The sequence below is a fragment of the Globicephala melas genome, chromosome 19 (genome assembly GCF_963455315.2).
Source record: "Globicephala melas chromosome 19, mGloMel1.2, whole genome shotgun sequence".
NCBI classification, from domain to species: Eukaryota; Metazoa; Chordata; class Mammalia; order Artiodactyla; family Delphinidae; genus Globicephala; species Globicephala melas.
In genome coordinates this window covers 9,851,300-9,878,074 of record NC_083332.1, presented here as the reverse complement: position 1 = coordinate 9,878,074, position 26,775 = coordinate 9,851,300, and the positions used below count along the sequence as shown (strand labels likewise).

The 26,775-nt window shown below is 61.2% G+C and overlaps 4 protein-coding genes across 13 annotated transcripts in view; 2 read left to right on the top strand and 2 right to left on the bottom strand.

Annotated features, from left to right (window-relative positions):
- PPP1R37 (protein phosphatase 1 regulatory subunit 37) overlaps nt 1-2,740 on the top strand; it is a 43,486-nt gene extending 40,746 nt beyond the window's left edge. Inside the window, exons 12-13 of one of the 2 annotated variants that reach the window (XM_030873936.3) lie at nt 90-180; nt 274-2,740. In XM_030873936.3, coding sequence (XP_030729796.2) covers nt 90-172 — 83 coding nt within the window. In that variant the 3' untranslated portion in view covers nt 173-180; nt 274-2,740. Of the gene's footprint in view, nt 1-89 lie in introns of both variants that reach the window. The other variant, XM_030873935.3, reaches the window with a different exon arrangement.
- Nucleotides 1,810-13,572, bottom strand: NKPD1 (NTPase KAP family P-loop domain containing 1). 5 transcript variants are annotated; one of them, XM_030873931.3, is made up of 5 exons: nt 13,454-13,572; nt 12,563-12,622; nt 9,792-9,907; nt 7,615-7,746; nt 1,810-6,359 (listed from the first exon to the last, which is right to left on the bottom strand). In XM_030873931.3, the coding sequence occupies exons 3-5, from the start codon at nt 9,889-9,891 to the stop codon at nt 4,552-4,554; spliced, it is 2,040 nt and encodes a 679-aa protein (XP_030729791.1). In that variant the 5' UTR covers nt 9,892-9,907; nt 12,563-12,622; nt 13,454-13,572; the 3' UTR covers nt 1,810-4,551. The 5 variants fall into 5 exon arrangements, 4 of the variants coding, with proteins under 4 accessions (XP_030729791.1, XP_030729787.1, XP_030729790.1 ...); XR_009560144.2 differs by lacking the exons at nt 12,563-12,622; nt 13,454-13,572 and adding an exon at nt 11,033-11,439 and having other exon boundaries at nt 2,143-2,706; nt 2,871-6,359; XM_030873927.3 differs by lacking the exons at nt 12,563-12,622; nt 13,454-13,572 and adding an exon at nt 11,033-11,439.
- On the top strand, nt 5,558-24,524 carry BLOC1S3 (biogenesis of lysosomal organelles complex 1 subunit 3). 2 transcript variants are annotated; one of them, XM_060289568.2, is made up of 3 exons: nt 5,558-6,252; nt 7,073-7,155; nt 23,775-24,524. In XM_060289568.2, exon 3 carries the CDS (start codon nt 23,783-23,785, stop codon nt 24,389-24,391), a length of 609 nt encoding a protein of 202 aa, XP_060145551.1. In that variant the 5' UTR covers nt 5,558-6,252; nt 7,073-7,155; nt 23,775-23,782; the 3' UTR covers nt 24,392-24,524. The 2 variants fall into 2 exon arrangements, with proteins under 2 accessions (XP_060145551.1, XP_030729808.1); XM_030873948.2 differs by lacking the exons at nt 5,558-6,252; nt 7,073-7,155 and adding an exon at nt 23,148-23,298.
- On the bottom strand, nt 12,482-24,129 carry TRAPPC6A (trafficking protein particle complex subunit 6A). Of its 4 annotated transcripts, none has more exons than XM_030873943.3 (6): nt 22,611-24,108; nt 15,467-15,534; nt 15,200-15,317; nt 14,527-14,610; nt 14,284-14,377; nt 12,482-13,453 (listed from the first exon to the last, which is right to left on the bottom strand). In XM_030873943.3, the coding sequence occupies exons 1-6, from the start codon at nt 22,971-22,973 to the stop codon at nt 13,422-13,424; spliced, it is 759 nt and encodes a 252-aa protein (XP_030729803.1). In that variant the 5' UTR covers nt 22,974-24,108; the 3' UTR covers nt 12,482-13,421. The 4 variants fall into 4 exon arrangements, with proteins under 4 accessions (XP_030729803.1, XP_069900453.1, XP_060145548.1 ...); XM_060289565.2 differs by lacking the exon at nt 12,482-13,453 and adding an exon at nt 13,597-13,761 and having other exon boundaries at nt 22,611-24,119; XM_070044352.1 differs by lacking the exon at nt 15,200-15,317 and having other exon boundaries at nt 22,611-24,129.
- Nucleotides 24,525-26,775: the final 2,251 nt, after the last annotated feature.

Below are 26,775 nucleotides of genomic sequence, written 5' to 3'. Positions count from 1 at the left end.
GTGCTCCCCTGCGGCTCTAGCTGAGGCAGGGCTGGTACCCCCCAGCCCACCCGCCTGACTGGGGGCCGCCCACCCTTCTTCTCGTGCAGAGCTGAGCTGCTCCAAGAACGAGAAGGAGCTCGAGGACCTGCTTCTGGAGGCCAGTCAGGAATCTGGGCAGGAGACACTGTGACACCTGAGGTGCGGTGAGGGCCTGGGGCCCCGGGAGCTGGGGAGCCAGTGACGGAGCGCCTGGCTCTGACAGGCGCCCCCCTGCGATCTCTTCTCCCTAAGTTCCCTTCTTCCGGTCCGTCTTTGAAGAGCTGAGGCCAGAGCCATGAGAATCTGCTCACCCTCACCCCCAGCCTTCCTGAGGCCTGGGACCCCAGGGGGTGGGGGGCCTTCCTGGGGACCCCTGCCCCCCACAGCAACACTACACGGGGTGCAGGAGCTGCAGGGAGTGCCCCCCCCCCCCGCCCTGACTTAAGCACTTCTATTTATGTGTCTGACACTCGAAGACTGGGCTGGGGGTGGATGGGAGGAGGACGCGGGGGAGGAGTGGATACCGGCCACAGGGCTCCATGTGGCCAGGCTTGCCCCCGGTAGAGGTCAGGAGTCCTAGGTGGTGGCGGGATGATCCCCTGGTGGCCCCGGGCACAGGACCAGGCAGGAGGCATGGCTTGGGAGGGGCGGTGAGTGATGGTGGTGGTTGGAATTTGTAGAGCAGCCCCAGGCGGGGTGAGGGCCTGGGCTGGGGTGGGTGGGGGAGATCAGAGGATCAGAGCTTTCTTTTTCTTAAGTGCAATAAATCTATCAGGGAGCTGGGGTGGGGAGCAGCCAGGGCTTGGAGACCCTGCTGTCCGGGCCATTCGAGGCTGTGCCCTGAGACGCACTACAGCCCAGGGTGGGGGAGGCGCGGGTGTGGGGTGGGGGGCGGTGGGGGGGAGGGCTGCTCCTGTCGGTGCAGGTCTGCTCACACCTTTTCTAATAAACCAGAGCTGGGTTCCCCACTGGCCTGCTCTCTGCTTGTGCTGATGCTGGGCTCCCCCTGCGGGGGTTCTGGCACAGAGACGGGGAGGGCAGGGGCCAGGTGGGTCGTGGCCGCGGAACATCTGCTGGGGCGTGTGAGGATGGGCCCCACAGGAGAGGCGGGACAGGCAGGCCCCTTCTTGGCGCGCGCACCCACACTCCTGTGTCTGACACAGCTGGCCATCCCATGTATGATCCCACTTCCACTTCCCTCTCTTCAGAGGAAACAGCCCCCAAATACCTTCCAGCTTCAGGTCCAGCTTCTCAGGGTGGTGGACCTGGCACGCGGGTCCAGAGGTCATTTCTCTGCCCGGTCGCCTGTGGTCCAAGGAGGACAGACACCAGCCTGTCGCCGGCAGCCCTAGATGTTCAGGCAGGAGGGCACTCTGCCCCGGAGCCTGGCCGGTCGCCTGCAGGCGCCGAGGTGCGCCCAGGGGGCTCTTGGGCATTTCTGGGAAATCTGAGTTTCATCCTTCAGAAAAGGCGAGAACCACTTACGGGGAAGGCCTTTGTGCCCACTCCTCCCCTGCATGGGAGGCCGGCCCGGGGTGGGTGGAGACACGGTGGAAAGGTTATGAGAATCACAGCGTTGCCGATTGGGAGCCCGTTTGGTTCCAGCACAAACCCCGGAATCTTCTACCGCAGCTACCTGGGTGTCTGGGATGAACACCTTTCCTGTTTAGGCCACTTTCTGTTCGCTCTTCAGTCACCGACAGCTCCGGTGTCCTGACCGCTCCTTAAGGCAGCCACATCTGGGGCTCCCTCTCATCTGGGTGAGGGGCTGGGGGAAGCCACCCACGTCAGCCAGTGGCACCCGCCCCGCTGGCAGCCAGGGAGACACCCGCACAGTGTCATCCTCCGGCTGGCGCAGCTGTGCTCGGGTGTGAGGTGGGTGTGGAATGAGCCCCTCCAGGGTGCCCTGCCTCCTGCCCAAGTCTTCTTGGGGAGACTGGGGAGTGCGAGGTTTGCTTCAAGATGCTGAGAAACCGCAGTCCTTTGCCAGGTTGGGGTCTGTCAGTACAGTCCCCTAAGAATCTCGGTAGGCCTTTGGTCGCATCTAGCCATTGCTCAGGAATCGACCCAGGTGGGGGCTTTTGGCCCTTATGGCGGTGTTGGTTGCTTGCCCATCCCCTTTGCTCTCTGCCTCCACCTGCAGGCCAGGTGATCAACAGATGGCTGAAGGGAGGGGCGGGGAGGGTGCCTCCCCATCCTGTGGTGCCTGGGAGGGCCTGGGGTCCTGTTCCCAGCCTTGTCCCCGCCCTTCACTCTAGCTTGTGGTGAGGAATTCGGCCTTTTCCACTGTTCGTTCAGGGTTGAATTGTGCCCACCTCCCCACCCACCAAAGATATGTGAAGTCCTAATCCTCAGTACTGCAGGATGGGACTTTTCTTTGGAAATAGTGTCTTTATCGAGGTAATCAAGTTAAAAATGAGGTTATAGAGTACCCCAATCCAGTATGAAAAGGGGGAATTTGGAGACAGTGACAGAACAGATATGCTCAAAGGAAAGACGTGAGAACACAGAAGACCTTGGGAGGATGGAGGGCTTATGATGCAACCCCAAGTCAAGGACGCCAAGGACGCCAAAGACGCCAGCAAAGCACCGGAAGCTGGAAGAGGCAAGAAAGGGTTCCCTTATGGGTTTCCGCGGGCGTGTGGCCCTGACAACTCCTTGATTTTGGACTTCTGACTTCCAGAGCTGTGAGAAAATAAATTTCTGTTGTTCCAAGCTGCCCAGTTTGTGGAACTTTGTTACAGCAGCCCCAGGAGACTAATAGACCAATTCTGCAATGCTCTGATTTTCCGACCTTTTAGGGGTCTTGGATCATGGAGTTAGATCCCTTCGGCCGAGTATTTTCTTACCTTTGCCTTCAGCCATCCAGGTATCGCCCAAGCTAGACGCTGTACCACATCTTAGATCTCGATGCCCTAACATGGGAGATGTTTGTTTTCCTGCATGTGGGTGTTCTGGGTGACAGGCACCTTCTCTCCACGAAGTGACTCCTGAAGCCAGGCCCCCGCGCCCTCTGGTGGCTCTGCCATCCCCTAGGGCCTCAGGAGACCCTGCATCCAGCAGGCAGGTGGGGGAGGAGAGTGGAGACGGCAAACCTGCCTCTCAACTCGTTGCTTCAGTGGGAAACGGACACACGTCACTTCCACTCCCTTCTAGGTGCAAGTCCCCAGCAAAAGCCCCACACTGTAGGGGCCCATGAATGCCGGGGGACAGGGAGCCATCTTTGTTTCTTTGTCTCCCAAAGCTCTAGCTTTGGCAGGCACACGGTCAGAGTCTAAGATAAATCGGGCACCAGTCTGACCACTGCTCGGCATCATGTAATGGCGCACAGCCTCCTCCTGGGGCCCGGGGGTGTCCTCAGTCCTGCTCCTGACCGCCAGCCAAATCTAAGGGTTAGTCCTGCCTCCCCAACAGCCCAACACTGCTGGGGCCAGTTTGTTTCCAGCCTGGACTCTGGGTGGTAAGAAACAGAAGCCCAAGTCAAGTTGGCTGAGGGAGCTGCGGGAAGCGATGTACGTTGTCTCCAGTAGCACGTCTACAGAGACGTCGGTCTAACAGCGTCATGAGGACCCGTGCATCTCTGTGGTGGCTTCATTCTTGGGCAGGCTCTCCCTCTGCTGTTGGAAAACATCTCTCAGCACGCCCAGGATGGTGCCGCTAGCTCAGCCATGCCAGGACTGCCAGGGCTTCATATGCTCCTCAACTTCCCTGTCCTCATCGAGGGGCTCCTTGGGTGGCCCTGGAGTGACCCGTAAGGCAGGTACCCCCTGGACAATCACTCGTCTGGTGGAGGCGGCGCTGCCGGCCCCAGCTGACTGGGGTGCTGTCGAGGCCTAATTAACCCATTATGCCAGGGGAGGAGCCACCCCGAGTGCAGTAGCCTGCTGAGGTCACTGGGGACACCACCCTCAGAAATGCCAGCTCCTGCCCCGCCCACAGAGGGGCAAGCTCGGATGTGGGGACAAGGGCCTGGATCCCCTGAGGCCTGGGTGCGCTCCACTGAGTCAGCTGGGCGCACCCCTCTGTCCTTCATCTCCCCTGACTCCGCAGCCTCGCCCGCTTCCCCCACAGCCACTCCCGCATCTGGGATGCCAGGGAGCGGGCTGCCAGCTGAGGCTGCCCGACTCCCTGGGGATGAAGTGGGCTTGGCAGAACAGGGCAGGTCTGGTGGCCAGTCCTCACTGAGCTGGGAAGACTGGGGCATGAAGACCAATCTGGGGTTTTTACATCTTCATTTATTGCACTTGAACCCCGAGTTCCTCATGGGTCCTTCTGCCCGGGCTCTCAGATGCTGTCACTGATACACTGCCCCACTCCTGGTGGCTACTGCCAACAGTTCTCTCTGGCTCACAGATTCACCTGGGGAATGTGGCCACCACAGGCCTCATTCCGGACACTGGACCCTGGGACTTGGACCCAGTTAGGCCCCCTACACCCTCATCTGGGCAGAAGGAAGTGTTGCCCTCTGCTGCGCCCAAGGTCTTCCATTCAAGGCCCACCTGGGCTAGACTGACCCCAAGTGAAGGGCACTCAGGCCATGGGTCTGGACTTGCCCCCGTCCTGGGGTTGGTGGGCTTCGCAGACACGCGCAGGAGCCTGGCCTGCCCAGGCCGCCCCGGGGGCGTGGTTGGCTCCGCTGGCGGCGTGCGGGTCTTTGCGGGCAGGGGACTCGGGCGGGCGGGGCGTCTTGAGCGTGCTGACGGCCCGGATGAGGCCCATGCGGTGGCGTATGGAGTGGTCCAGGTTAACCGTACAGCGCAAGAGGCTCTGCGCCTCGGCCACGGTGAAGGGGAAGTCAGCGCCCAGGAAGCGCCGGAAAAGCTCGGGGTCGCCGTCCAGGTCGAGCACCTTCTGCAGCGTCGCGGTCAGGGTGTGCAGCTCGAGGCTGTGGTCGCAGAACACGTCCCAGAGGGGCGCGTAGGCTTCGGGCGCGCTCCCTGCCTGCTGCTGGTCCTCCAGGCACTGCAGGGCCCAGCTGAGACGGCACGGCCACTGGTTGGCGAGCACGACCCAAGCCACGGCCTGGCGCGGCGAGAGGCCCTCAAAGTCCCCCTGCTGCCGTTGCAGCAGGCGCACGGTGATGGGCACGGTGTTGACGATGCGCCGCATGGACACCACGTTGTCGGGCACGTAATCGATGAGGCAGTCGTACTCGTCGTGCAGGCAACAGAGCGCCTCCTGGATGCTGCGCGCCGCCTTTACTTCCAGGAGGCTTTGCGCGCTCTCGGCCCGGGCCGGCCCCTCCATCTCCAGGAGAGGCGCGACGTCTCCGCCCCCCGCCCCCGCCTCGCCCCCGGCCCCCGCCCCGCCCCCGGTCCCGCCCCGCGACCTCACGTTGAGCGTCATCTCGCGATAGAGCAGGTCGTCGCGGCTTCGCACCGCATCGTGCAGGAACTGCAGTTTGGTGCGGCGGCCCATGATGGGCACGGAGAAGGGTAGCGTGACGGTGCGGTTGAGGAAGAGGTAACCGTTGTCGGCCGTGCCCTTCATGGAGCCGGCGCTCTCGAGGCACGCGGCCAGGATGCTGGGGTCCACCACCAGGATGAAGATGAAGGGCGCGTGGCTGTCGGACAGCAGCGTGTTGATGGCATTGAGCACGCCCACCACGCGCTCCGGGTAGCACGTGTCCAGCCCTGTGATCTCGAGCACGACGCGCAGCCGGCGCCGCTGGTAGATCTCCAGGAAGCACAGGAAGTCGGTGAGCAGCCCCACCTCCTTCTTCACCTCGCACATGAATCCCAGATGGCTGCTGAACCTCTCCTGCGACACCAGCCGCTCAATTCTCTTGCGCTGGCTCACGAACAAGTGCTTGCCCAGCGAGAACAAGGCCATGAGCAGCCCGGAGCTCGAAAGCGTGGTGGCCGCGCCGCCGAATGCCCGGAACATGTTGCCGTGGCCCAGTACGTGGGAGCTCATCGACAGGTAGAGCAGGCTCATGCCCAGGCTGAACGCCGCCAGCAGCCCCAGCATTGCCAGGCACACTCGGCTCCGGCAGTGCCACTCGCGATGGCGGTAGTCCAGCCTCGTGGCCGCTTTCCTGCCCAGCACCGAGTACAAGCTGAAGGGCAGTGCGCCGTATTGCTGGCGGATGCCCTCGCACAGAGTGGCCACCAGGCCGGCCCACAGCTTGTCACTGCCTGCGTACTGCCAGGCGCTGAAACGGATGAAGAGGAATTTGACGTTCTTGCGCCGCAGATGCAACTCGGTGATGATGGGCTGCAGGAACACCAGGTACCACAGCAGCTTCGAGAAGCCCCAGCCCCGTACGGGCCTCAGCTGCCACTGCACGTGCCGCAGCTCCTCGGCCTCCCTCTGGGTCGCCTCCTGCTGCATCAGCGCTGCCGGGACCGAGGGCGCAGAGGAAGGTGTGAGCGTCTAGACCCGGCTTAGGCCAGGCCAGGGCCTGGATGTTAGACGGGGAGCCAGGGCCCGTCTCCAAGTGCTGGGCAGGTGCAGAAGTGCAGAAGGAGAGGCCTGCAGCCAGGCTTGAACAGGAAAGGGTCTGAGGGGGAATTGGGGGGGTCAGGGGAGGGCAGAAGTAGAACCCCCAGAGGAGAGAGGACCGGTGGGGGCAGGGAGGGCTCTAAGAAATGAAAGAATGCATGCCAGGTGCTGAGGAAGAGAAATGCTGGGCAGCAAGTGTACACCCTTGGTCCAGTTTTCCTGGCTTACTGCCTCTCCTCCAGCTCTCAGCTCAGTTACCACCTCTTCCAGGAAGCCTTCCGTGATCCCCAAGCTGGGTCAGGTGACCCTGGGCTCCCCCACTGCAGTCCTGCCCTCTCTGGGTCATCCCTGTCTGGGGACAGCTCTGTCTCTCACGCTGGTCTGTGAGCCCAGGAAGGGCAGGGCCCTGGTTGTTTGGGCCACCCTGTGTCCCTTGGGTGCTGAGGAAGTGCTGGGAGGAATGTCTGGAGGATGGATCATGAGAGACTGGGGACATGATCTGCCTGCTGTGAGGGTAGTGAGTGAGCCAGTGGGAATGAGTCGGAGTCAGCGCAGAATAGAAGCTCTGTTTCCTTTTACCTTAGAGCTGAATCTTTTCTCCTTCCAGGACCTTGTTTGTTGCTCTGTGACAACACAGGAGCAGGACATGGGCTTGTTCGATAGGTGCTCACCAGGGCTGGGCACACGGAGGTGAGTCACCTCCGGCTTCTCTGGCCATGATTGGGGCTGGGGTCTGAGCTCCAGCAGCGTTTGAACCAGGCTAAGTTTCAGCTCACGTCTTCAATTAACATTATCTGTCAGGGGTCTTGTGGGCGCCAGGCCCTCGGCCAGGGCTGAGGAGAGGAGATAGGTCCGAGGAGCACAGAGGTCTGGAGGGACTTGGCAGGAGCCAAGCGAGGAACCTGGGCTTTCTCCCTAGGGTGCGGGGAGCCGTGGAAGGCTTTTGAGCAGGGGAAGGACAGGGCTAGATGTGTATTTTAGAAAGGCTCCTTGCAGTGGATTTGGGGGGGGAGGGGGGCAAAGGCATAGGAAGGGACCTGGTTAATGCTGGTTTATGGGCGTCTGGCGGACTGGCCTCAGGGGTGAGCAGGTCTTAGGGAAGCCTGGGGCTGGGCAGGGACCAAATGTTCCGTTTCCCTTAATCCTCACCCATGATCTTGTCCAGCATCATGTGCAGGCGGCAGCCAAAGGGGGCGTAGAAACCCACGGTCACAGGGACAGGCACGTGGCAGAGAGTCTTGGCCAGGCAGCTGCAGTAGACGTCATCCTCTGTCAGGATATCTGGGGCCCGGGGGTGGGGAAACTGAGTCAATGACGCTGTCCAGGCACCACCCTGCTCCCCGTCTACCTTCCGGAGTGCTCGCCCTCAGCCCCTCCCGGCACCGGCACCCCTCCTCCCTGACTCCCAGCCATGACTCAGGTCAAACCCTCCGACAGAGGGTTTCTGCGGCCGCAGGCAGCCCCCTCCTTCAGGACCAGATGTGCCCTTCTGGGCCCCGGATCCACCAGGCAAAGGCCAGGAGGCCAGACCCACCCGGCCCTGGCCCAGAGGTGTGTGGGAACTTGGCTGCCCTGGCCCCAGGTCACCGGGATCATGGTTCCCCTGGGAAAATCCCACAGGCTTTTCTTGAGACTCCCAGGCCCTAAGATACCGCTGTACACGCTCAAAAGTTCCGCCGAGTCCGTTCCTTTCTGCTCTGCTAGCCTGACTCGAGCGTGGGCAGGCTCCTCGGCTGCCTGTCCACCCCTGTGCCCACAAGTCACTAGTTCCGCCCTGAGCCCCAGGCAGACGCGTCCTCTGGTCCTGGCCCCGCCACCTTTTCCCGCATGACCCAGGCAGAGCGATGCCTCTGGGAGGCACCTTGGACCTGTAGTCAGGGCACCAGGAAGGTAGGGCTCAGTTGGCGGCAGGGCAGGGGGGGAGGCCAGGCCAGCCTCACGGTGTGTGGTGGGGATGACACGCCCACTTTCATAGAGGCCTGGTGGGCTGCAGCATCCATCCCTCGCTGGGGGCCAGCGCTGGGCCTGGAGGCACAGCTGGGAGGGCAGGAGGCAGACTCGGGCCAAGGTCAGCTGAGGTGGCAGCTGGGGAGGACCTGAGCCTGCTCTGCCTGGTCAGTGGCTGACCTCACCTCGCCGAGCCTCTGCCAACCTGTGTGTGAAATGGGCATCGAGGCCCCGAGGCTATAGCGACGGGGTTGTGCCTGACCTGGAGCCGAGTCCCCACTCAGCTGTGCTCTGCTTTCAAACCCGACCTGGAGACTGCCACCTCCCTGGTCAGGTTGCCGGCACCCCTCGCCGGGACTCCTGCTTTCCGCCCTTCCTCCCACAGTCAACTCTCAGGTCACATCCCGAGTCAGCTCTGGGCCCTTGTGGCTCCCACCTCCCCAGGGGGAGAAGGCTGAGCCCTCACCACGTCCGCGAGGCCACCTTCCACCCTCTCGGAGCCCGTCTGACCCTCGTCTTCACCTCCCCTGATCCAGCCGCGTGTCCCTCCGTGTTGCCCCGTGAACAGGCCACCTCAGAGTCTGCACTTGCTGATCCTGTTGCTATTTACTCGAGAGAACTGCCCCATCTTTGCTTAAATGCAGACTTGACGGGGCCTCGCCAGATGCCCTTGTTTAATTTGCAAACCCCGTTTCCTCTCCCTGCTTTATTCTTCCCCCCCAACGTGGTTGTCACCCGGCGACACACTTTTGAACTTCCCTGTTTATCTTTTTTCCTGTACCCGCCTCCTGCCACCGCCTATAGAACGTGAGCTCCACGAGGGCAGAGATCTCTGTCTGCCCTGCTTCCTGTGACACCCCCAGAACAGAGCCTGGCGCCCCTGTAGGCGACCAGTACCTGGTCACAGAGTGAATGAATGAATGAATGAGTGGGTGGGTGGGTGGATCCCTCCCATGGCTGTGTTGCTCTCTCCGGTCTTTCCAGTGACTGCGGTCACCATGGGCGGCTGGACCCCCTCCTCGTTCATACGCACTCAGTGTGGGCTGCGGGCTTGCCCTCCGACCCCTCCCGCCCACCGCACTGCTCCCCCCAGGTTGTGGGGCAGTCCCCACAGGCCTGGCGATTTGGGGAGGGAATTCTGTCCACGCTAGGGGCAGGGGCAGGCCAGATGGGCCCCCACTGCTGGCATCCCCAGCCCAGGCTCCCACCTCCGGCCTCCCAGGGCCTACGGTCCCCACGGCCCCCTGTGCAGATGCCTCCATGGTAAGTGCCGGTGGCTTTTCCCTCCGGGGGCCTGAAGCTCTGCTTGGCCATCCGCTCAGCAGCCCCCCACTCACAGGTCTCTCTTGCGATCAGGGCCGCCCAGACTGAACCCCTACCTTTTTGGTGCCCCAATTCCCTGTCCGAGCAGTAGCGCTTGGTGGGCGTCCGGGGGGGCAGGGCACCCTTGGCGAAGTGGATGGTGTAGTGCTGGTTCATGGCGGCGGGGGGCCTGCTGGGGGTGGGGACGAGAGGCGGGCTCAGTACCCAGCCCCCTCGGGCGCCAGCAGCGAGAACCCACCCACCGGGCGGCCCCGAGACCTGCGATAGATGAGACCTCATCCCGGATGTTGGGGTCCTGGGTTACCCAGGTGGCATGGGGGTGCTCTTCAGAGTAACAGGGAGAGGTCAGGATGGGGGGACGGGACAGCCAGGCGCGCGACGATGAGAACGCTTGGGGGGTGTTGGGGGGTAATTTGGGGTGGGTGAGATTTCCAAGGCCTGGGTGTTCGGGAGCTGCTGGGAGTTTCCAAGAGGCTGGGACAGTGCGGGTGCTGAGCCGACGTGGGCTGGGAGCCAGGGGCTGGCTGAGTAAGATCAGGGGGGAGCTGGGTACTGGGCGGGTGCGCTGTGGGCGGTGGAGGCCGGCACCCTCTGAAGGGACTTGAAACCAGTGCGGTGAGAGGCGGGGAGCAGCGAGCCACCGGGCAGGCGAGCGGCTGAAATGTCAGGGCTGAGACATTTGGGACCTAATGAGGGGTTGGAGGGAGGGGCCTCTAGGGGAGCAGATGAAGTCGGCGTGGTCCAGTCTGGGGAGAGGCTGAGCAAACTGGGGATGAGGCGGGGGGCACTGGGTTTAAAATGTGAGGAGCGGAAGCGAGGGAAGGAGGCTGTTGAGAGGCAGGCACGGGAGAACCCGAGGGGCAGAGGAAACGGGTGAGAGCTGGAGTTGGTGAGGGTTGGGGGCCTGGCGCGTGGCCCCTGCCCACCTCATCCCCCCGGCCTGGGGTCCCCCATACCTGACGGCAGCCTCGCGGCCCCAGCTCCCTGCCCCGCCGCTGCCGCCAGCCGAGCCGCTGTGCCAGCCCCACCGTTTGGCAGCATCAGCGCAGGCCAGACTGGTGAGAGGCCCGGGAGCTGGGAGCCAGGAGCCCAGTGGCCCGACCGGTTTGCCCACCTTGTCCCCGCCCCTTCCCAGCACGCCTGCCCAGTCCCTGTCCCGTGCGCTCAGCTCTCAAGGACTGGGGGCTGCCGCCGCCCCCCCACCCCACCACGGTACCCCAGTAAGGGATGGAGATGGCAGGCCACGCTGCTGCCCAGGGTGGGACCCGCCGGAGGGTCTGCCGGTCTGGGCACTTACGCTGTGGGAGGGAGGGAAGCTAGGATATGGATTTGGAGTCCAGGCCCAGAGAAGATGCACCCCAGGTTCAGGTGCCAGCTCCTCCAGGGCCCAGCCGTGTGAGCTCGGGCGGGTGACTTCACCTCTCTGAGCCCCGGCTTCCTCGTGGCTGAGCAGGCCGGCGTCCGTGCCTGCCTCTCGTGCTTGTCAGGAGGAGTCCCCTGAGCCCAGAGCCCGGTGCTCAGCAACGGTGGCGCCAGCTGGCCCATTTGCCAGCTGCTCCAGATGCTTCACATAAAATAACGACGACACGCGCATTCCAGGCTCGCCAGGAGCCGTGCTCAGCGTACATGCTTCTCTTTTTTTGACTCCAACACGCGGATTGTGGGATCTTAGTTCCCCAACCAGGGATTAAACCCAGCCTCAGCAGCGAACGGGCAGAGTCCTAACCACTGGACCTCCAGGGAAGTCCCAACATGCTTTTTTATCTTCAGTAACCTCTTTCCTCGTTGCCACGCTCCAGTGGGGCGGGGGTGATGCCCCCTTAACAGGTGAGGAAACGGAGGCCTGGACTGGGGAGTCCCTTGCCCCGGGTGTTAGGGAGGCAGAGCCAGGCTTTGCAGGCAGTGGTTTGTGCTGGGTAGGTGGAGGTGCCTTGTGGACATTCTTCGAGAGGTGAGAGCGGGGTTGGGGGTGGGGATGGCTGGGCAGGAGTTGCCTTAGACACAGCGTGTGGGGGGGGCCCCTCTGCTCTCCAGGGTCCTGTCTCCCTGTGGCTGCTGCTGGCGTGATGGGTCGAACAGAGGTTCGTTCCCCCGGGAGATGGGGGAGGCAACCACAGAGCTGTGCCCAGTGACCAGACACTGCCCCCTGTAGCCCAGCTGTGCCCCTTCCCTCGCCTGGGCTACTGCTCTCTCCCCTCACCAGGCTTTCAAGCAACTTCCTCCTCCCTGTCCTCTGCCACTTTAGGACTCTGCCCCCCTCCCAGCACCCCTGCCCCATCAGGGAGGCCAGGCTGGTGTGTCTGAGTGGGGGTGTGGTGAGTCTGGGGGGGATCCTCCAGGACAGCCCGGAGTTCTTGAGGGCAGGGCTGGGCCGATCCCCCGCCTGTCCGTGCGCACAGTTTAGCTGAGTGGCTGCGATGCATTTGGAAACATCTGCAGGCTCTGTGCTGGACAGTGCCAGCACCCGGCTGAGGGACCCAGAGGGACCCACAGGGAAGCGCGGCGGGACGTGAACAAGTAAACACGGCGGCAGGGCAGGACAAGGCAGTCTAGGAGCCCCCCCGCCCCCCAGGGCTGCAGGCGCCGGGCGAGTGAGCGACTGCTCCGAGGGATGTGGTGGGCAGCTGAGGTTGGTGGCTGCTGGACACCGGAGAGGGAGCAGGAGTTTGGGGAGTGGGCCAGGCGGGGGAAGGGCGTGTGCAAATGCACGGAGGCAGGCCAGGGACCCGCGGTGCTCAGAGGAGCCCCACCCACTGAGGAGACCCCTCCTCCTCCCGTCTGGGTCTGTCGCAGCCTCGGCGTGCAGATCTGAGGTGGGGGTACTTACCCACATCAGGCAGCAAGTGGCAGAGCCTGGCAGAGTCCAGACGGGTGATGCCCTCGGATGCTATGAATGTAAACATTGGAGGTGGCGGCAGGGGGTGGGGTGCAGGCATGGAGGCCGAGCTGCCCAGGGACTGGTCAGCCTGGCCATTGCTCTTTTCTTGGTATGACTCGCATCCGCCAGGCACATGAACTGTGTATTCGGGTGTGTGTGTGTGTGTTTTGGGGGAGCCGAGGGTGTCTAGCCCACCTCACCTGCATCCATCCTTGGTCCTGGCAGCCCCAGCCCAGCCCACCCCTGCCAGCACCCTGGGGGCCCTTGGCCCTGCTCCTAGGGAGAGGTCCGTCCTGTGGGCCCCGCTGGGAGGAGAGCGGCCCCAGACTTGACGCTGGCAAGGGTGCCAGCGCCAGGGGCCACCCTCCCCTGCCAGGTGTGCAGGGCAGGAGGCGGCAAGCTGCAGGGCTGAGGCCGAGGAGGAGGGGGCCCAGGAGAGGAGGAAATGTGGGCTGGGGAGCCACACAGGGTAGCCTGCTTCTCCCCCAGGACCTGCGACACAGACAGTCCCTTTGCAGATGACCCTGCCCCCAGCACCTGCGTGACCCCCACCTTCCACTTGGAATCTGGTCCCACGTACAGAACCTTTATTGAGCACCTGCCATGTGGAGGGACGTGTCCGATGTGGGCTCCCTCCACACCAGCCCCGACTGGGGCGGGGTCCACCTTGCCCCCGGGACACCCCCACCTCCCTATGACACCCATTTGTTGAGGCCCTGAAGCGGTGGGGGGACCCCGTCTCCCCAGCACCAGCCACCACCACGGGCAGCAGCTGGGTCCCCGGGATGGGGTGGCGCCTGGGGCTCCCTCAGGATCTCTGGATCACCACCTGGAACTTACCTGGAAGAGAAGGGCTGGCTTTAGCCTGAGGCTGGGACCGGAGGGGAGAGGCAGCATCCCCGTAGCTCAGAGATATTCATCCCTGCCCTGCGCCAACAGCCTGGGTGGCCTCAGCTGGGCCTCAAGTTTCCTCACCGGTCTAGGGTGGAGATGCTTCCTGCCCACCTGGCCTGCATCCCACGGCTGCGTGGGTGACTGGGGGCATGAAGGCCAAGCATGTCGGTTGCTGTGGAAGGGGCTGGCACGGGCTTCTGGGGCATGTATTGCTCAGATCCTCCCAGGTCCCCGGTGATGAGTGGTCCTGGGGACTGGCAGAGGGGAAGACATCTGGAGGGAAGGGGACTAGAGGGTTGGCTGCAGGCTGCCCCCAGGTAAGGGTGGGGCCTCGGCCTGTCTGATGGAGGGCACTGTGGGCCAGCGGGGACCCGGGGGTCAGGAGGACAGCCCATCACACCGGCTGCAAGTTCCATGGGGCCTGGCTGCCTGTGGAGCCCCTCAGCACAGCACCAACCCGGGTGACTTCCATTATGTCCACCTGGGTTCCCGCACCGGGAAGAGTGTTCGAAACCACTAGACCAGGTCATCGTCAAGGGTTGTCTCCTCCAGGCTGGCATGCCCCAGGGGAAGCAGGCTGCGGGGGACATCCAGGGGCAGGGGCGTGGATGCGCTGTACCAGCTGTGTGGCCTGGGCATGTGACTTAAACTATCTGGGCCCAAGACTCCCCATCTGTGAAATGGGGCTGGGGTGGCCCGGCCCCACCTCCTCGGCCCCCCCCTGGAGCAGGGAGACCCTGCCTCACTCGGACGGGAGCCCCCCCACACCAACTCACAGGCGGGCAGGGCTGCCACGGAGGCGGTGACCAGGCTCTTGATGCCCAGGGTGCTGAGGGTGCCCCGTAGGAGGCCGCAGGTGAAGGCCAGGAACTGGGGGCGGGGGACACAGGTCACTGTGGGCAGAGGGGGAAGGCCAACACCCAGGACCAGGGGGGCCACGCTGGGCCCCTCCCTCTCCCGGGGTCCTGGGCTCGGGGAGGGGCCTGCCTGGGGCTGGAGTCCCAGCACCGCCCCCGTACCTTGGGCGCTTCCTCCAGGTACTGCAGACCCGAGGCCATCCGGATGAGAAGGGGGAAGCTGTGGTCCTGCAGGACGTAGGTCCCCTGGGGACAGAGGAGGGGCCCATGGGGGCTGGGGTGGCACCTGTACCTTTGTTAGCGAGGAGGGGAAGCAAGGACCCAGGGCCCAGCCCCGCTGGGCTGAGGTCTGGAAGGACCCTTCCCTCAAAACCGTGGTGGTCGGTCACGGGCCGTCCTTCAGAGCTGCACGAGGACCCACAGGCCTTCGGCCCCGGGCCTGGTGTCCTGCCCCGCTGGGTGCGTGACCTTCCAGGGTGGTGGTGAGAAGCTGCAGCCCAGGCCCGTGGAGCGGCCCGCCGGGCCCCGGCACAGCACGGGCTCCTAATGGGAACTAGGACCAGGTCCGGACAAGAAGCATCAGGCCGAGGCGAGGTGCCACCGGCCGCAAGGGGCCTTCTGCCGGCTCTGGGGCCCATCCTGGGAGGCCTGCGGGGAGGCTGGAAACGGCTGCCACGCCCCGCTTCCCCTGGAGGATGACACAGAGGCCCCGAGGGGGCCCGTGCCTGCCTCCCAGCTTGGGCAGGTCCCCGTGGCCGGGCTGGGCCTGCTGCAACCGCCCCGCGCGGGGGAGTCCCCTCCCCGGCTCTTTTGGGCGCTGGGCGTGGCCACACACCTGATGATTGGTGCGGAGGCTGTCCATCTGCTTTTGAAACACGGCCGCCCACACGTCTTTGCATAGGAACTTGAGGGCGTCCAGCTCCTCCCTGAAGGCTAGCGTCTCCCGGGGCAGCCTGGGGTGGGGCCCAGGCCAGGGGAGGGGGAAGCCCCGAGATGAGGAAGAGGGAGGAGACCACGCTGGGTTCCTGTGTGGAGCAAGGTACCCTCCCCGCCCGGCTGTGCCCAGGAAGGGACCCCACCTCAGCTCCTGCCCACCTCTCACCTCTCGCCCAGGGCCTGGCCCACGCGGAAGCCCATGCCCTCCAGGACCGACAGGCTCATCTTCTGTCCCTAGAAGGCCAGGGAAGAGAGGCGCAGGGGCCCTCGGTCACCTGAGGGAGCTGGGAGCCGCTGGCTGTGAGGGCTGCGAGGGGACTTGCCCGTCCCTGCCCGTGCAGGGCGAGGAGGCCCAGAGGGGAGGGCCTTGCTGCACAGGCTGGCAGGACAGCCCGGCTTTGCCCCTTCACCTCCTCACATGCCTCCAGAAACCCCATCAGCCCTCAGGACCCGCTCCCCTTCATTCCAGGAAAAACGGGGGTTTTCCCCAGGCTCAGCTTCACCCTGCCGGTCAAGTCTTTCCTGATAACACCCATCACTTCTTATATGCGCTTTCAGTGTCTGTCCTTACAACACCCTGTGGAGTAGCACTCCCGTTACCCCAGAAACTCAAGGCGACCTGCCCTGGGGCTCCTGTGGCGAGTAAGGGGGCCACAAGGCGTGGGCCCTGGCCTCTGGCTAGCAGGGGGTGTGAAAAGTCAGCTGTGATCATTAGGCCTTAACATATTAGCTGAGAATCCTGGGAGGGACGCACAGGGGCACAGGGGAGGGAAGTGTTCCCTCGGTGCCCGGTGAAGGCGGTGGTGGCAAAGCGGCCTTCTGGAGGGCAGGCCAGGGTCTCACGGTGGAGGGGCTGAGGGACAGGGGTGGCAGGAGGGCTGCACCTGGTATCTGTCCAGGTGCCCAGGAGTGTGGGCGGCGAGGCTGGAGGAGAGCTGACCTGTGTGTGTTTTTGATCTGTGTGACCTGGAGAGAGCTGAGCAGGCGAGGGAGGCTGGCCCAGACTGGGGGCGTCAGAAATACCAGGACGGCTTGTGGTGACCAACACGGGGCCGGGCACACCGGAGGAGGTGCGTTAGAAACAGATGCTGAACGAGCAAAGTGAGGAACTGGGACTCAAGCACACACTGTGCCGGGTGCCCTGTACAGACCCCCTTGTTTAATTTTAACAACCCCGTAAGGTAGGTTGTATTTCACACCTGGAGACCAGGCACAGAGGGGTTAGGTCACACCTCCCAGAGGCCCCCTCAGCCACGGGGCTGTCCTTCGGACCTGAGCAGGTCTGGCTCCTGCCGGTAGGTGGCAGATGGGTGGGCGGCCGGGGCAACACCCCCAGCTGTCCCTGCGCCAGGGAAGTGGCAAGGGCTGAGGCCCGCTGGGGGGACGCGCCAGGCGTAGGGAGGTCGGAGCAGAGGCGGCCTGCGTGCCGGCCCTCTGTTCTGCTGGGCTACGTGATATGCAGGCCCTGTCCCGCTATTCTGTGCTCTTCCCGCGAGAACCAGGCCTGGGGAAGGACACAGCTTCCTGCTGGTGGCACTGGCGTGCGCTCTCTGGTTTCTTCCAGCACAGCAGGGCCAGCCTTGCGGGGAGGGCTTGTAGACTCAGGATGTGCGGGATCTCAGCTTGGGGCATGAGAGGCAGAGAGGGGGACATGTGCCTGGTGGCTGGTTCCGGGGTCCGGGGCCAGATCAGCCCCTGACCCCTACCAGCTGCCCCGTGCCTCAGTTTCCTCACGTGTAAAATGAGGACCTTTCCAGGGTGTGGGTAAGTGCAAGCCAAGCGCTCTGAGTCAGGCTCAGGAAGCGCTACTGTCATTGTCATCTGCACCTGTCAACCTGCATGACGAGCTGATGGGGAAAGGGAAGGAGAGACCCGTTAAGGAGGGGCTCTGTTCTGTGGGCTGGCGGATCTCAGCACCTGGATCACTGCCACCCTGCGTCACCTCCCTCCTAGAGGCGAGCTACCCGAGGGGGCCTGGCTGGGCTCCACTCTAAGTGCATCTGTGTCCCGAGGGACAGGGAAGACCCCAGGACTCCCCTGTTCATCCCACAGACATTTCCTGACTGGCCTCCGGGAGCTCGCCTAGCAAGCCTAGTGGGGATGACGGGCACCCAGGGGATGACAGGCTGGTGAGAGGGCGGAGGGTGGTGTGACCGGCACACTCACAAGGGTGGTGTGACCGGCAGCTCACTCTACAGCAGCTGTTGCTGTTGGCTCCATGGTCCCCAGCCCTTGAAAGGGGCCAGTTAAATATCTGCTGCACTGCAGAGACTGGGGGTGGTGGGGAGGGGGGAATAATGCGAGCAGGGAGGAGGAGAGGCGGTGGGGAGGGAAGGGCGGAGGATGAGCGGGTGACTCGGGAGAGAGGGCGGAGTAGGAGGGTGGCAGAACCCCACCTGCTCTCTGGCAGCCGCCTCCCAGGACTCAGCAGTGTTCAAGCCCCAATCCCTACCAAAGCTCTCCAGACACTAGGGGTTCGTCATTCCTGAGGAGGGAGGGCAAGGCGGGACACTCCCATCCCATTGGAAGCCTCTGGAGCCCAGCCCAGAGCCAGTGCGTTTCTGGGCTCCCCACGCCTGCCTCAGCCGAGTTGACACAACAGCCCATGGAGAGGAACCGAGATAATGGGAGAGACAGGGGGGACCCCTCAGAGGAGGCTTATCCGTGTGGCACGAGGGGCATCCACGAAGCAGCACGGGCACTTGGAGGAAGGGATAATCGGACAAGGGAACGTTCTTAGAAATGAAATGGTAGCCAGAAGAAACGTTTGTTCATGAGGGAGCTGAAAAAGAGACAAATCCGGAAGGTAGGTAAAACCTCACAGATGGTTAAGAAAAAAGGGAACCACGAGGTAGGAAAAAAATGAGAGAAAAGTTGACATGCGGAAAGAGACCTAGGGAGTCTAGGATTCCTCTGACTGCGAGAGATGGAACAGTGCTGGAGAAGAAATAATGAAAGGAGCCTAAGAGGAACATGTGCTCTGCTAAAGGCAGATTCAAGCGTCCAGACCGAAAAGGGCCGCAGAACTCCGAGTAGGATGAATGGAAAACAAGTAAACCAAACTGCCTCCCCCCTGGTCCCATCCTGGACTGAAACTCGATGGAGCTGGGTGGGGGGCTGTGTGCCTGGCCTGCCTGGCCCCTTAGTTATTAGTTATTTGTGAGGTTCGAGCCCCACCCACGGAGCCACTCTGTGCTGGCCCAGGGCAGGGCGTCCCAGGAAGGAGCAGCACTGGTTCCTGCCTTAAGAAAAGCACAGGGAGGGCTTCCCTGGTGGCGCAATGGTTCGGAATCCACCTGCCAATGCAGGGGACGCGGGTTCGAGCCCTGGTCCCGGAAGATCCCACATGCCGCGGAGCAACTAAGCCCGTGTGCCACAGCTACTGAGCCTGTGCTCTAGAGCCCGTGAGCCACAACTACTGAGCCCGCGTGCCACAACTACTGAGCCCATGTGCCACAACTACTGAAGCCCGCGCACCTAGAGCCCGTGCTCTGCAACAAGAGAAGCCACCGCAATGAGAAGCCTGCGCACTGCAATGAAGAGTAGCCCCCGCTCGCCGCAACTAGAGAACGCCCGTGTGCAGCAACGAAGACCCAACGCAGCCAAAAGTAAATAAGTTTGTATATATTTTTTAAAAAAGCACAGGGAGAAGGGATGACTTCCGGCTTCCCCAAGGTGAATGGCCCCAGAAGACCCAAAAGAACTATGCTGCGTGACCAGGTGAGTGACAGGGTGAGAGCACACCTCCCACCCCGTCGCCCTGTCCTCATGCACCCAGGTGGTGCCCAGACAGCCCCAAATCCCACCTTCTCCCCTGACACTCTGAGCTCACCCAGCCCCCCTCCACCTGCCTTCCGTCTGCTCCTCACCGCTGCTCGGGCTCCTGCAGCAGCACCCTTCCCCACCCAACCTCCATCCAGTCTCATCCACGTGGCCAGGGAGGACTTCCGGAGAAGTAAATCTGAGCCTGGCACACCTCAGTGTAAACCTTCTATGGCCCCCACCGCCCTCAGGACAGAGCCCCAGTTCCCGCACGGAGACCCCACTGCTGGCTCTGTGGCCTCGGATGCACTGCGCCCCCTCCAGGGCTCTGCCCCCTGCTGTCCACTGTGCCAGGAACTGGTTGGTTTTCCAGGCTCTTGCGTGAGGACAGGACTGTATCTGATGGCTGCTACACCCACCACAGGCCCTCCTGAGAGAAGGGGCTGGCCTGGGCACTCACTGGGCCTCGGTGGACCAGGGCCTGCCCAGCAGGGCCGTTCCCGGGCCAGCGGCCAGTGGATGACAGCTCATTACACACACAGAGGGGTTCACTCCTTTGCCCACATATCTTCAAAGTTCCTGAGGTGGACAAACCACAGCCTCTTCCTCCGACTCCTGGAACTTTTCCCTCTGATAACAAAGGCCCTTCGACTTCCCATTTCCTCCGGCCAGTCTTCCATTCAACCCGTAACCGTTCAGGAGAATCCATTCAACAGCCACAAATAACCAGGCAGGACATGGAGATCAAAAAGCCCTAAACAATGACTGTGGCTCCTGGACGCCTGTGCTGCGGGGACAGAGATGAACCAGCCACCATCGCTTTCCTCAAAGGGCTCTGGGGCAGGTGGGCGGGGCAGGCCTAATGCCACAGACAAGCTCCGGCACGGATGCCCGAGTCCTGATTTTGCCTTTGATCCTGGCTGTGCAGCGTCGGAGAAGCCCTCCTTCTCTGGTGCCTCAGTCCCTCCCCTGTAAAATGGGATGATGACGTCAACCTCAGAGTGCTGTTCTGAGGACTGAATCAGATAAAATCCTGTGCTGGAGATACGATAAGTACCCAAGAAACAGAAGGTCTGCGTGGCGTTCAGACAGGACACTTGCCGGACCAAAGAGAGGAGCAGAGAGGGGAGGGGCCGGGAGCAAAAGAGAAAAGACTGCGTGAAAACAGCGCAGCTGCCCACGATGTGCTAAGAAACGGGGCTCCCCAGCTTGAAAGAATGTGGGGAGATGGTAGTCCTTCCCCTGGCTGCACACAGGAACCACCCAGAAGCTCTGAGGCCTGACGCCCGGGCCACCTTCTGGCCCAGCTCCACCGGAATCTCTGGTGTGGGACACCAGCATCAGAACTGCAGAGGCAGCTGGGCAGAGAGCCACGCCCAACGGTCACAGGCGCGTTCGTGCTCTAAAAGCCCTGTGCTGAGCAAAGCTGAGTAACCGCCTGTCCCCCCTACTTGCTTGGCCACAGGAACCCATTAAAATCCTCCCAGAGTGTCAGAGAAGACACTAAGACAGGAGAGAGTTTATAGCACAGGCTTTGGAAGTGGGAGGCCCAGTTACATTCCTGACTCTGCCACTTGACAGTGAAGACTCCATCTATAAAAGCCTCTGTTTCCTCATCTACAAAGTGGGGAGGATCGTGCTGACCTTTGTGGGTTGTTAGGTGGATCAAATGAAATCAGGAATGTGAAGCCCACCAGGGCACACGATAGGTGCTATTATTGGCCACGATACTAAGTGAATGCCAGTCCCCGCCCACACCCTCCATGGCACAGGGGCTGCACTCACTTCAACAAATCCATGCTGAGGACCTACTATGGGGTGATCAACACAGACCCGGTCCCCATCCACACCACACAGCAGGCAGCCTGGCAGAGGAGAGGCTGTGAATCGAAGGATCATATGGGTACATAATTCAGATACATACTTATTGTGATGCAAGGATACCCCACTTCCACTGGGGGCTCAGGGAGGGCTTCCCCAAGGAGGGGACATTTGAGCCAAGATCTGAAGGATTAATAGGTGTCAAGGCAGTGACGATGTGACAGGTGAAATGAGCTGGAAGATGAGGGAGGACGCTGGTACAGGGCAGAGAGGAGGGAAGCCAGACTAAAGCAGGGAGGGGCCAGATGGGAACCATATTTGGACAGCACAACAGGAAGGGCCTGGCTGATGGCTGGAGGTGAGGGAGGAAAGGCAGATGTCAGGGACTCCTGGGTTTCTGGTTTGAAAGCCAGGATGGATGGGGTGCTGAGACACTGCAGCCCCCTCCCCAAAACACAGGTCAGTGCACACTCCCTCTCCCACGCGCTAACGTTCTCATAGCATTTTCCCAAGGTACAATATATACTCATTTATCTGATTTGCCCGCCTACCCCACTATAACGTAAGCTCCAGGAGGGCAAGGGTTTTGGCATGGTTCGCTGAATAATCCCCAGAGCCTACAGTAAGGCTTGGCACCTTGCAGGTTTTAGTGACAGTCTGTTGAATGAATGAACTTGAAAAAACTATGTTGAGATGATAACAAGCAACACCTTTGTCCTTCTGAATTGGGAAGAAAACACAGACCAATAAAAATGTCTTGCATATTGACGATGATGATCATAGAAAGAATAATAATGAAAAAAGTGAGCACAGCCCCACTTAAGCACCTACTCTCTCCGTCACCCTTTCTTCTTGGTAACAGACTTTAAAACAAGAGCTCCGTGTTTTGAGGGCTGATGAGGTGCTAGACATCGTACTAAGTGCTTTGAAGTCTGAGCATTTATTTTTCATAAGGGCCAACTTCCAAGATGCCAAGCACGCTCCTTCCGCAGGGCTTCGCAGAAGGCTTCCCCCTTCCTGGAATGCTCTTCCCCCCACTTATCCCCGGGGCTTGCTTCCTCCCTTCTCTTCCTCAAAAGGCTTTCCTCCACCATCCAGCACTCCACCTCTCTTCTTCCCCCACTCGGCTGAAGTTGTCTTTATAAAACTTCTCACTAGCTGGTGGCACATTCTATGTTTGTTTATTGTTTGTTTTGACTCCCCTACTAAAACGTAAGCTTCACGAGGACAGGGAAACAGTGCCCTGAATACAGCAGGCGCTCAGTAAGTTTGCTGAATGAATAAATGTCTCGCTCGGAGTCTTAGGTGCTGTTACGATCTCATTTTACAAGGGAGGAAACTGAGGCACACAGAGGTCGAATCACTGGCTCTCGCACCCTGTATGAGTGATGCAGGCGGGATTCAACCCAGGCTCAATATACGACTTCTCAATATATACCCAGTAATCGTAATTACTGTAATTGCTACCCGCTTACTCTGTGCCAGGCTTTGAGCTAAGAGCCTGACCCCGAACTGTCTCGCTCAGTTCTAGCTGCGACCCTCGAGGCCGGCACTGCTGCAACCCCTCTTTGCAGAGGCGGAAGCTGGCGCCTGAGGTCGCCCAGCGAGGCAGGGGCGGGGCGGAGGTCAGACCCGGGCCGCTGCCGCGCCCTCTGCTCCTCCCGGGGCCTCGACCCGGCCTTCCCGCCGCGGCCCGTGCCTCCTTCCCCCCGGGGCCCGGCGCTCACCCCGGGGCCGGGGTCCGGATCTTGCGCCCACAGCTCCGCTACCATTTCCGTGTGCAGAAACTCGAACAGTGCCGCGTCAGCCATGCGCCGACCTTCCCTGCCTAACAACCGTCCAGCGCCTCGTGTCCTCATTGGCCCGGCTGGGCAAGCTCCGCCTCCTGCACCTAAGCGCGAGCCCGCCCACTCTCGCTTCCATTGGTGTTTCGGGCTAGCCCCGCCTTTCTTTTCTGGGCTCTTGTGGTGCGCGCCTGAACTTGGGAGACTAGGGGGAGGGCCTGCTTTGTCTATATTGGCCGCACGTGACAAGCATCTCCGCCCTTCCCTCTGCTTCTTCCCCGTTTCCGGGTCCTCGAGCATTTCCATTGGCCGAGTCGCTTGTTACACGTGACTTCTCGTCATTTAGAGTCCCCGTCTGTCTACACGCCTCGCAGCACAACGCGGAAGCGCCAGCCCAACAGCTTTCCTATTGGCCGTGCCCATATTCACGTGGCTCTTCACACACACCCCTCAAAGCTGGTCCTGAGGGCTTGCTTCCTGGTTGGCAGGCGAGCGGCCCAGGTGATTGGCCGCCAACACCCGCCCAACCTGCTCCCCTATTGGTTGGGGCTGCCGCCTTCTCCTTTCTCGGTAAAGACTCCGCACTTCGGCTAGGTAGCGGATCCCGCAGGCTGGGCGCTCCGGTGACTCGGTACGGTCTTCGGTGATAGCGCTCCCTACCCCGCCCTTAGTGCACCCCTCCCAGAGTCCAGTTGGGCTGTTACCCTTTCTGTGACCCAGGCACTTGTACCTGAACGGCTCAGGAGCCCGTGTGCTTCCGAATCTGACACAGGCTTGGAGGAGGGTGTGGCCTCTGCTAGGAGGCAAAATCGGAAAGAGCTTAGTTTGGGACTCCGGGTACTCGTGCCTCAGCCTTGATCGAGCTGGTGGTCCTCAGTTTTCCCATCAGTACACTGAGGAGGCTGGGGTCTAGTAGCCCCCATCATCATCATCATCATCATCAGGGATGATGATGCAGAAAAGGAAACTGAGGCCCAGGCAGGGGAAGCAGATGGCCCCAGATTGCTAAGGTAGTCAGTGGAGGGGCTGAGAATCCAGAACTTGCGCCTTTTAACCACGGCAGGGCGCCCGCCTCTCATATCATCCCTTCGCGCGTCTTCTCCCTAGCTCGCGCCATGGCGTCCCAGAGTCGTCGGCGGAGGCCGCTGCGGAGGCCTGAGACGGTGGTGCCGGGGGAGGCGGCCGAGACGGACTCGGAGCTCTCTGTGTCCTCGTCGGAGGAGGAGGAGCTGTACCTGGTCCTCTCGGGCCCGACGCGCGGCCGCCCCACGGGACTGCGGGTGGTCGGGGAGGCCGCGGAGACCGACTCGGACTCGGAGCCGGAGCCGAAGGCCGCGCCGAGGGATCTGCCTCCGCTTGTGGTGCAGCGGGAGACTGCCGGGGAGGCCTGGGGAGAGGAGGAGGCCCCGGCGCCCGCCCCCGCGCGTTCGCTGCTGCAGCTCCGGCTGGCTGAGAGCCAGGCGCGGCTGGACCACGACGTAGCGGCCGCGGTGAGCGGCGTGTACCGCCGCGCGGGCCGTGATGTGGCCGCCCTGGCCGGTAGGCTGGCGGCTGCCCAGGCGGCGGGATTGGCGGCGGCCCACAGCGTGCGCCTGGCGCGGGGGGACCTCTGCGCGCTGGCCGAGCGCCTGGACATCGTGGCCGGCTGCCGCCTGCTTCCCGACATCCGCGGCGTGCCGGGCACCGAGCCCGAACAAGACCCGGGACCGCGAGCCTATCCGTGACCCACTCTCCCGCCTGACTGAGCCCTGGGGGTAGGCCTTGCGGCCTCTGGGACCTGGCTCTGTGCCGTGTTTAGCCACCCACCCGTCTTACTGTCACCCTCAGAGATAACCCCGCCCCCTGGATAATGCTCTGTGTGGGGGGGGGAGGGAGGGGGGAGGATGGGGGGTTAATGCTGTGCAGCCCTGCCAGGCCCTAGCATCTGGTTCCTCCCCCGGCCCTGGCGCTTGCTCCCTGGTTCAGAGCTTGTGTGTGTCTGAAGCTTGGCTCAAACTCCTTAATCTGTCTCCATCTTAGCGGTTCACAGAGCCTCACCTCTCCTTTCTGTCTGCCTTCCTCAGTTTGGTTTCTGTTCACAGGGGCTGGTCCTGCTTCTAGCGCAGATTCCCTGATGTCTCTGGCCCTAGTCCCACTTCTGGAATTCTGCCCTCTAATCTGGACCCTTTTTCTGCTCCTCAGGCTTGGCTCTGATTCCATCTCCTCCTTCTAGTCCTTGCCCTTCCGCCTCCTGGCTCCTTCTCCTTGGGCTTAGCTCCACCCCCTTGGCCTGATCTTGTTTCCTGGGTCCAGCTGTACCCTTAGGTTTGGTTCTGCTTCTTTTTGCTTCTCCCATCCTGTTTAACTACGTACTTAATTATGGGCTCCAGGGACCCCCTATGGTTTTCTTCATCAGGCCCAAGATGAGACCCCCTCTTGACCCGAGGAGGTCCCCCTCCCAGCTCTCCAGGCCCAAGTTGGTGTGTCCTTCCCACCCTCCAGGCCAAGATCGCGCCTTCTGCCCAAGTTCCAGGTACAGGATGGGCCTCCTCCTGACTCTCCAGGCTGCGAGTGCCGCCAGCAGGCACTTAGGGCCCAATACAGACTCGCCCTGGAAATTTGGGCACAATATGACGCCACTTTGCCGATAAGGACCACATGTATTTTATTTTGTTTGGTCACCGTGTTGTTCCCTGGATGCTAAAAGGGCTTGGCTGTCTGGCTTGTCTCAGGGCCTGGGATTAGCTCCTTCTTTCTGCTCCTCACCTGGTCCCTCTTCTCCCAGCCCCAGTCCCTCAGTCCCATTCACATTTATTCCCCTCCACCGCTCTTACCCCAACCTGAGCTGAGATCTGGGCCCCCAGGATGGAGAAGTGGGGAAGAACGCTCTATGGCAGACTCATTAAAACTCAAGACATTTATTGATATGGTCCGTTCCTCTTATCTCGCCATCTAAGCTGGGGGCGGGTGGGTTGGTGATTTTGCCGAGAATGTGGGTCCCGCGAAAGGGATCCTTCATGCCTGGCCTATTGCAGGTGAGCCTGGACCCTTCACGCCTGGCCTATTGCAGGAGAGCCTGTGGCCGGGAAATCAGGGCTCCTAGTTTTTGCCCTGGTTCTGCACTTATTTGTATTTTGTTAATTCACCATACATTTGTTGAGCTCCTGTTCCTTGCCTGTCCTTAGCTGGGCACTGGTGGTGCCCACAGGCTGGGCCCTTGCAGAGCGCACAGTCCCCCGGGGGAGACAGCCATTGAAATATTCTTGCAAGTAAGTGGATAGTTTTCATAATTGTAACTTATACTTCAACTATAATTCTTCTGGCATTGTGATTAGTGCCGTAAAGAAATATAGGAGCTTTGTGAGGGCGTAACTGAGATCTGTCTGACCTTGTCTGGGGGGAGGTCAGATGGCTTCCCTGAGGAAGTGATGAGTGAGTTTGAGCCAAGCCCTGAAGGTGTAAAAAAGGTGAAACAGGTCTGGTAGAAAAGAGTTGCAATCAGTGGGAATAGCATATGCAAAGGCCCTGAGGCAGAAGGGGGCAGAGCCTATTTAACAAAAGAGGGTGATATCTTCTATTCTCCACCTAGAGTGGAGAGAGCAGGGGAGATGGGCGTGGTGAGGGTGGTGAGTGCTGTGCTGGCAGGGGCCAGACGGAGCTGAGCTTTTAAACCAGGTAAAGATTCTCGATCTTTATTGAACAGCCAGTAAACAGAGAATGATGCCGTCTGATGAATGTGTTTTGTGAAGGAGACTCTGAGACTGGTGCTTCTGCAGTGTGGTTGCCTCTGATAAATACCCAGAAATACTGGTTTAAAGAATCAAACTTCCTTTTAAAGGTACAGCTGAGCTCAGAGAGAACATGAGAAATCTCCTGGGCCCAAGTTAATTTCTGCTGCACAGCAAAGGGGATTTAGTTCTACTCACGTGTATGTGTGTATATATATATATATATATATATATATATATATATATATACAGTCTCTTTCATATTCTTCTCCATTATGGTTTGTCACAGGCTATTGAATATAGTTCCCTGTGCTATCCAGTAGGACCTTGTTGCTTATACATTCTGTATATGATAGTTTGCATCTGCTAATCCCAAACTCCCAATCCTTCCTTCCCCTCCT

What these genes read in the sequence shown, in the direction of transcription:
- NKPD1 (XM_030873927.3), bottom strand. Translation starts at nt 11,280, where the DNA reads ATGGGCCAGCTGGCGCCACCGTTGCTGAGCACCGGGCTCTGGGCTCAG. An exon ending in GGAATTGGGGCACCAAAAAG is followed by an intron (nt 7,747 to 9,791) that starts GTAGGGGTTCAG and finishes CCCGGGCCCCAG; the next exon opens with ATATCCTGACAGAGGATGAC. An exon ending in GATGCTGGACAAGATCATGG is followed by an intron (nt 6,360 to 7,614) that starts GTGAGGATTAAG and finishes CGGTCCCGGCAG; the next exon opens with CGCTGATGCAGCAGGAGGCG.
- BLOC1S3 (XM_060289568.2), top strand. Translation starts at nt 23,783, where the DNA reads ATGGCGTCCCAGAGTCGTCGGCGGAGGCCGCTGCGGAGGCCTGAGACG.
- TRAPPC6A (XM_060289565.2), bottom strand. Translation starts at nt 22,973, where the DNA reads ATGGAAATGCTCGAGGACCCGGAAACGGGGAAGAAGCAGAGGGAAGGG. An exon ending in ATCCGGACCCCGGCCCCGGG is followed by an intron (nt 15,535 to 22,610) that starts GTGAGCGCCGGG and finishes CTGGCCTTCTAG; the next exon opens with GGACAGAAGATGAGCCTGTC. An exon ending in GCCTCCGCACCAATCATCAG is followed by an intron (nt 14,611 to 15,199) that starts GTGTGTGGCCAC and finishes CTCTGTCCCCAG; the next exon opens with GGGACCTACGTCCTGCAGGA.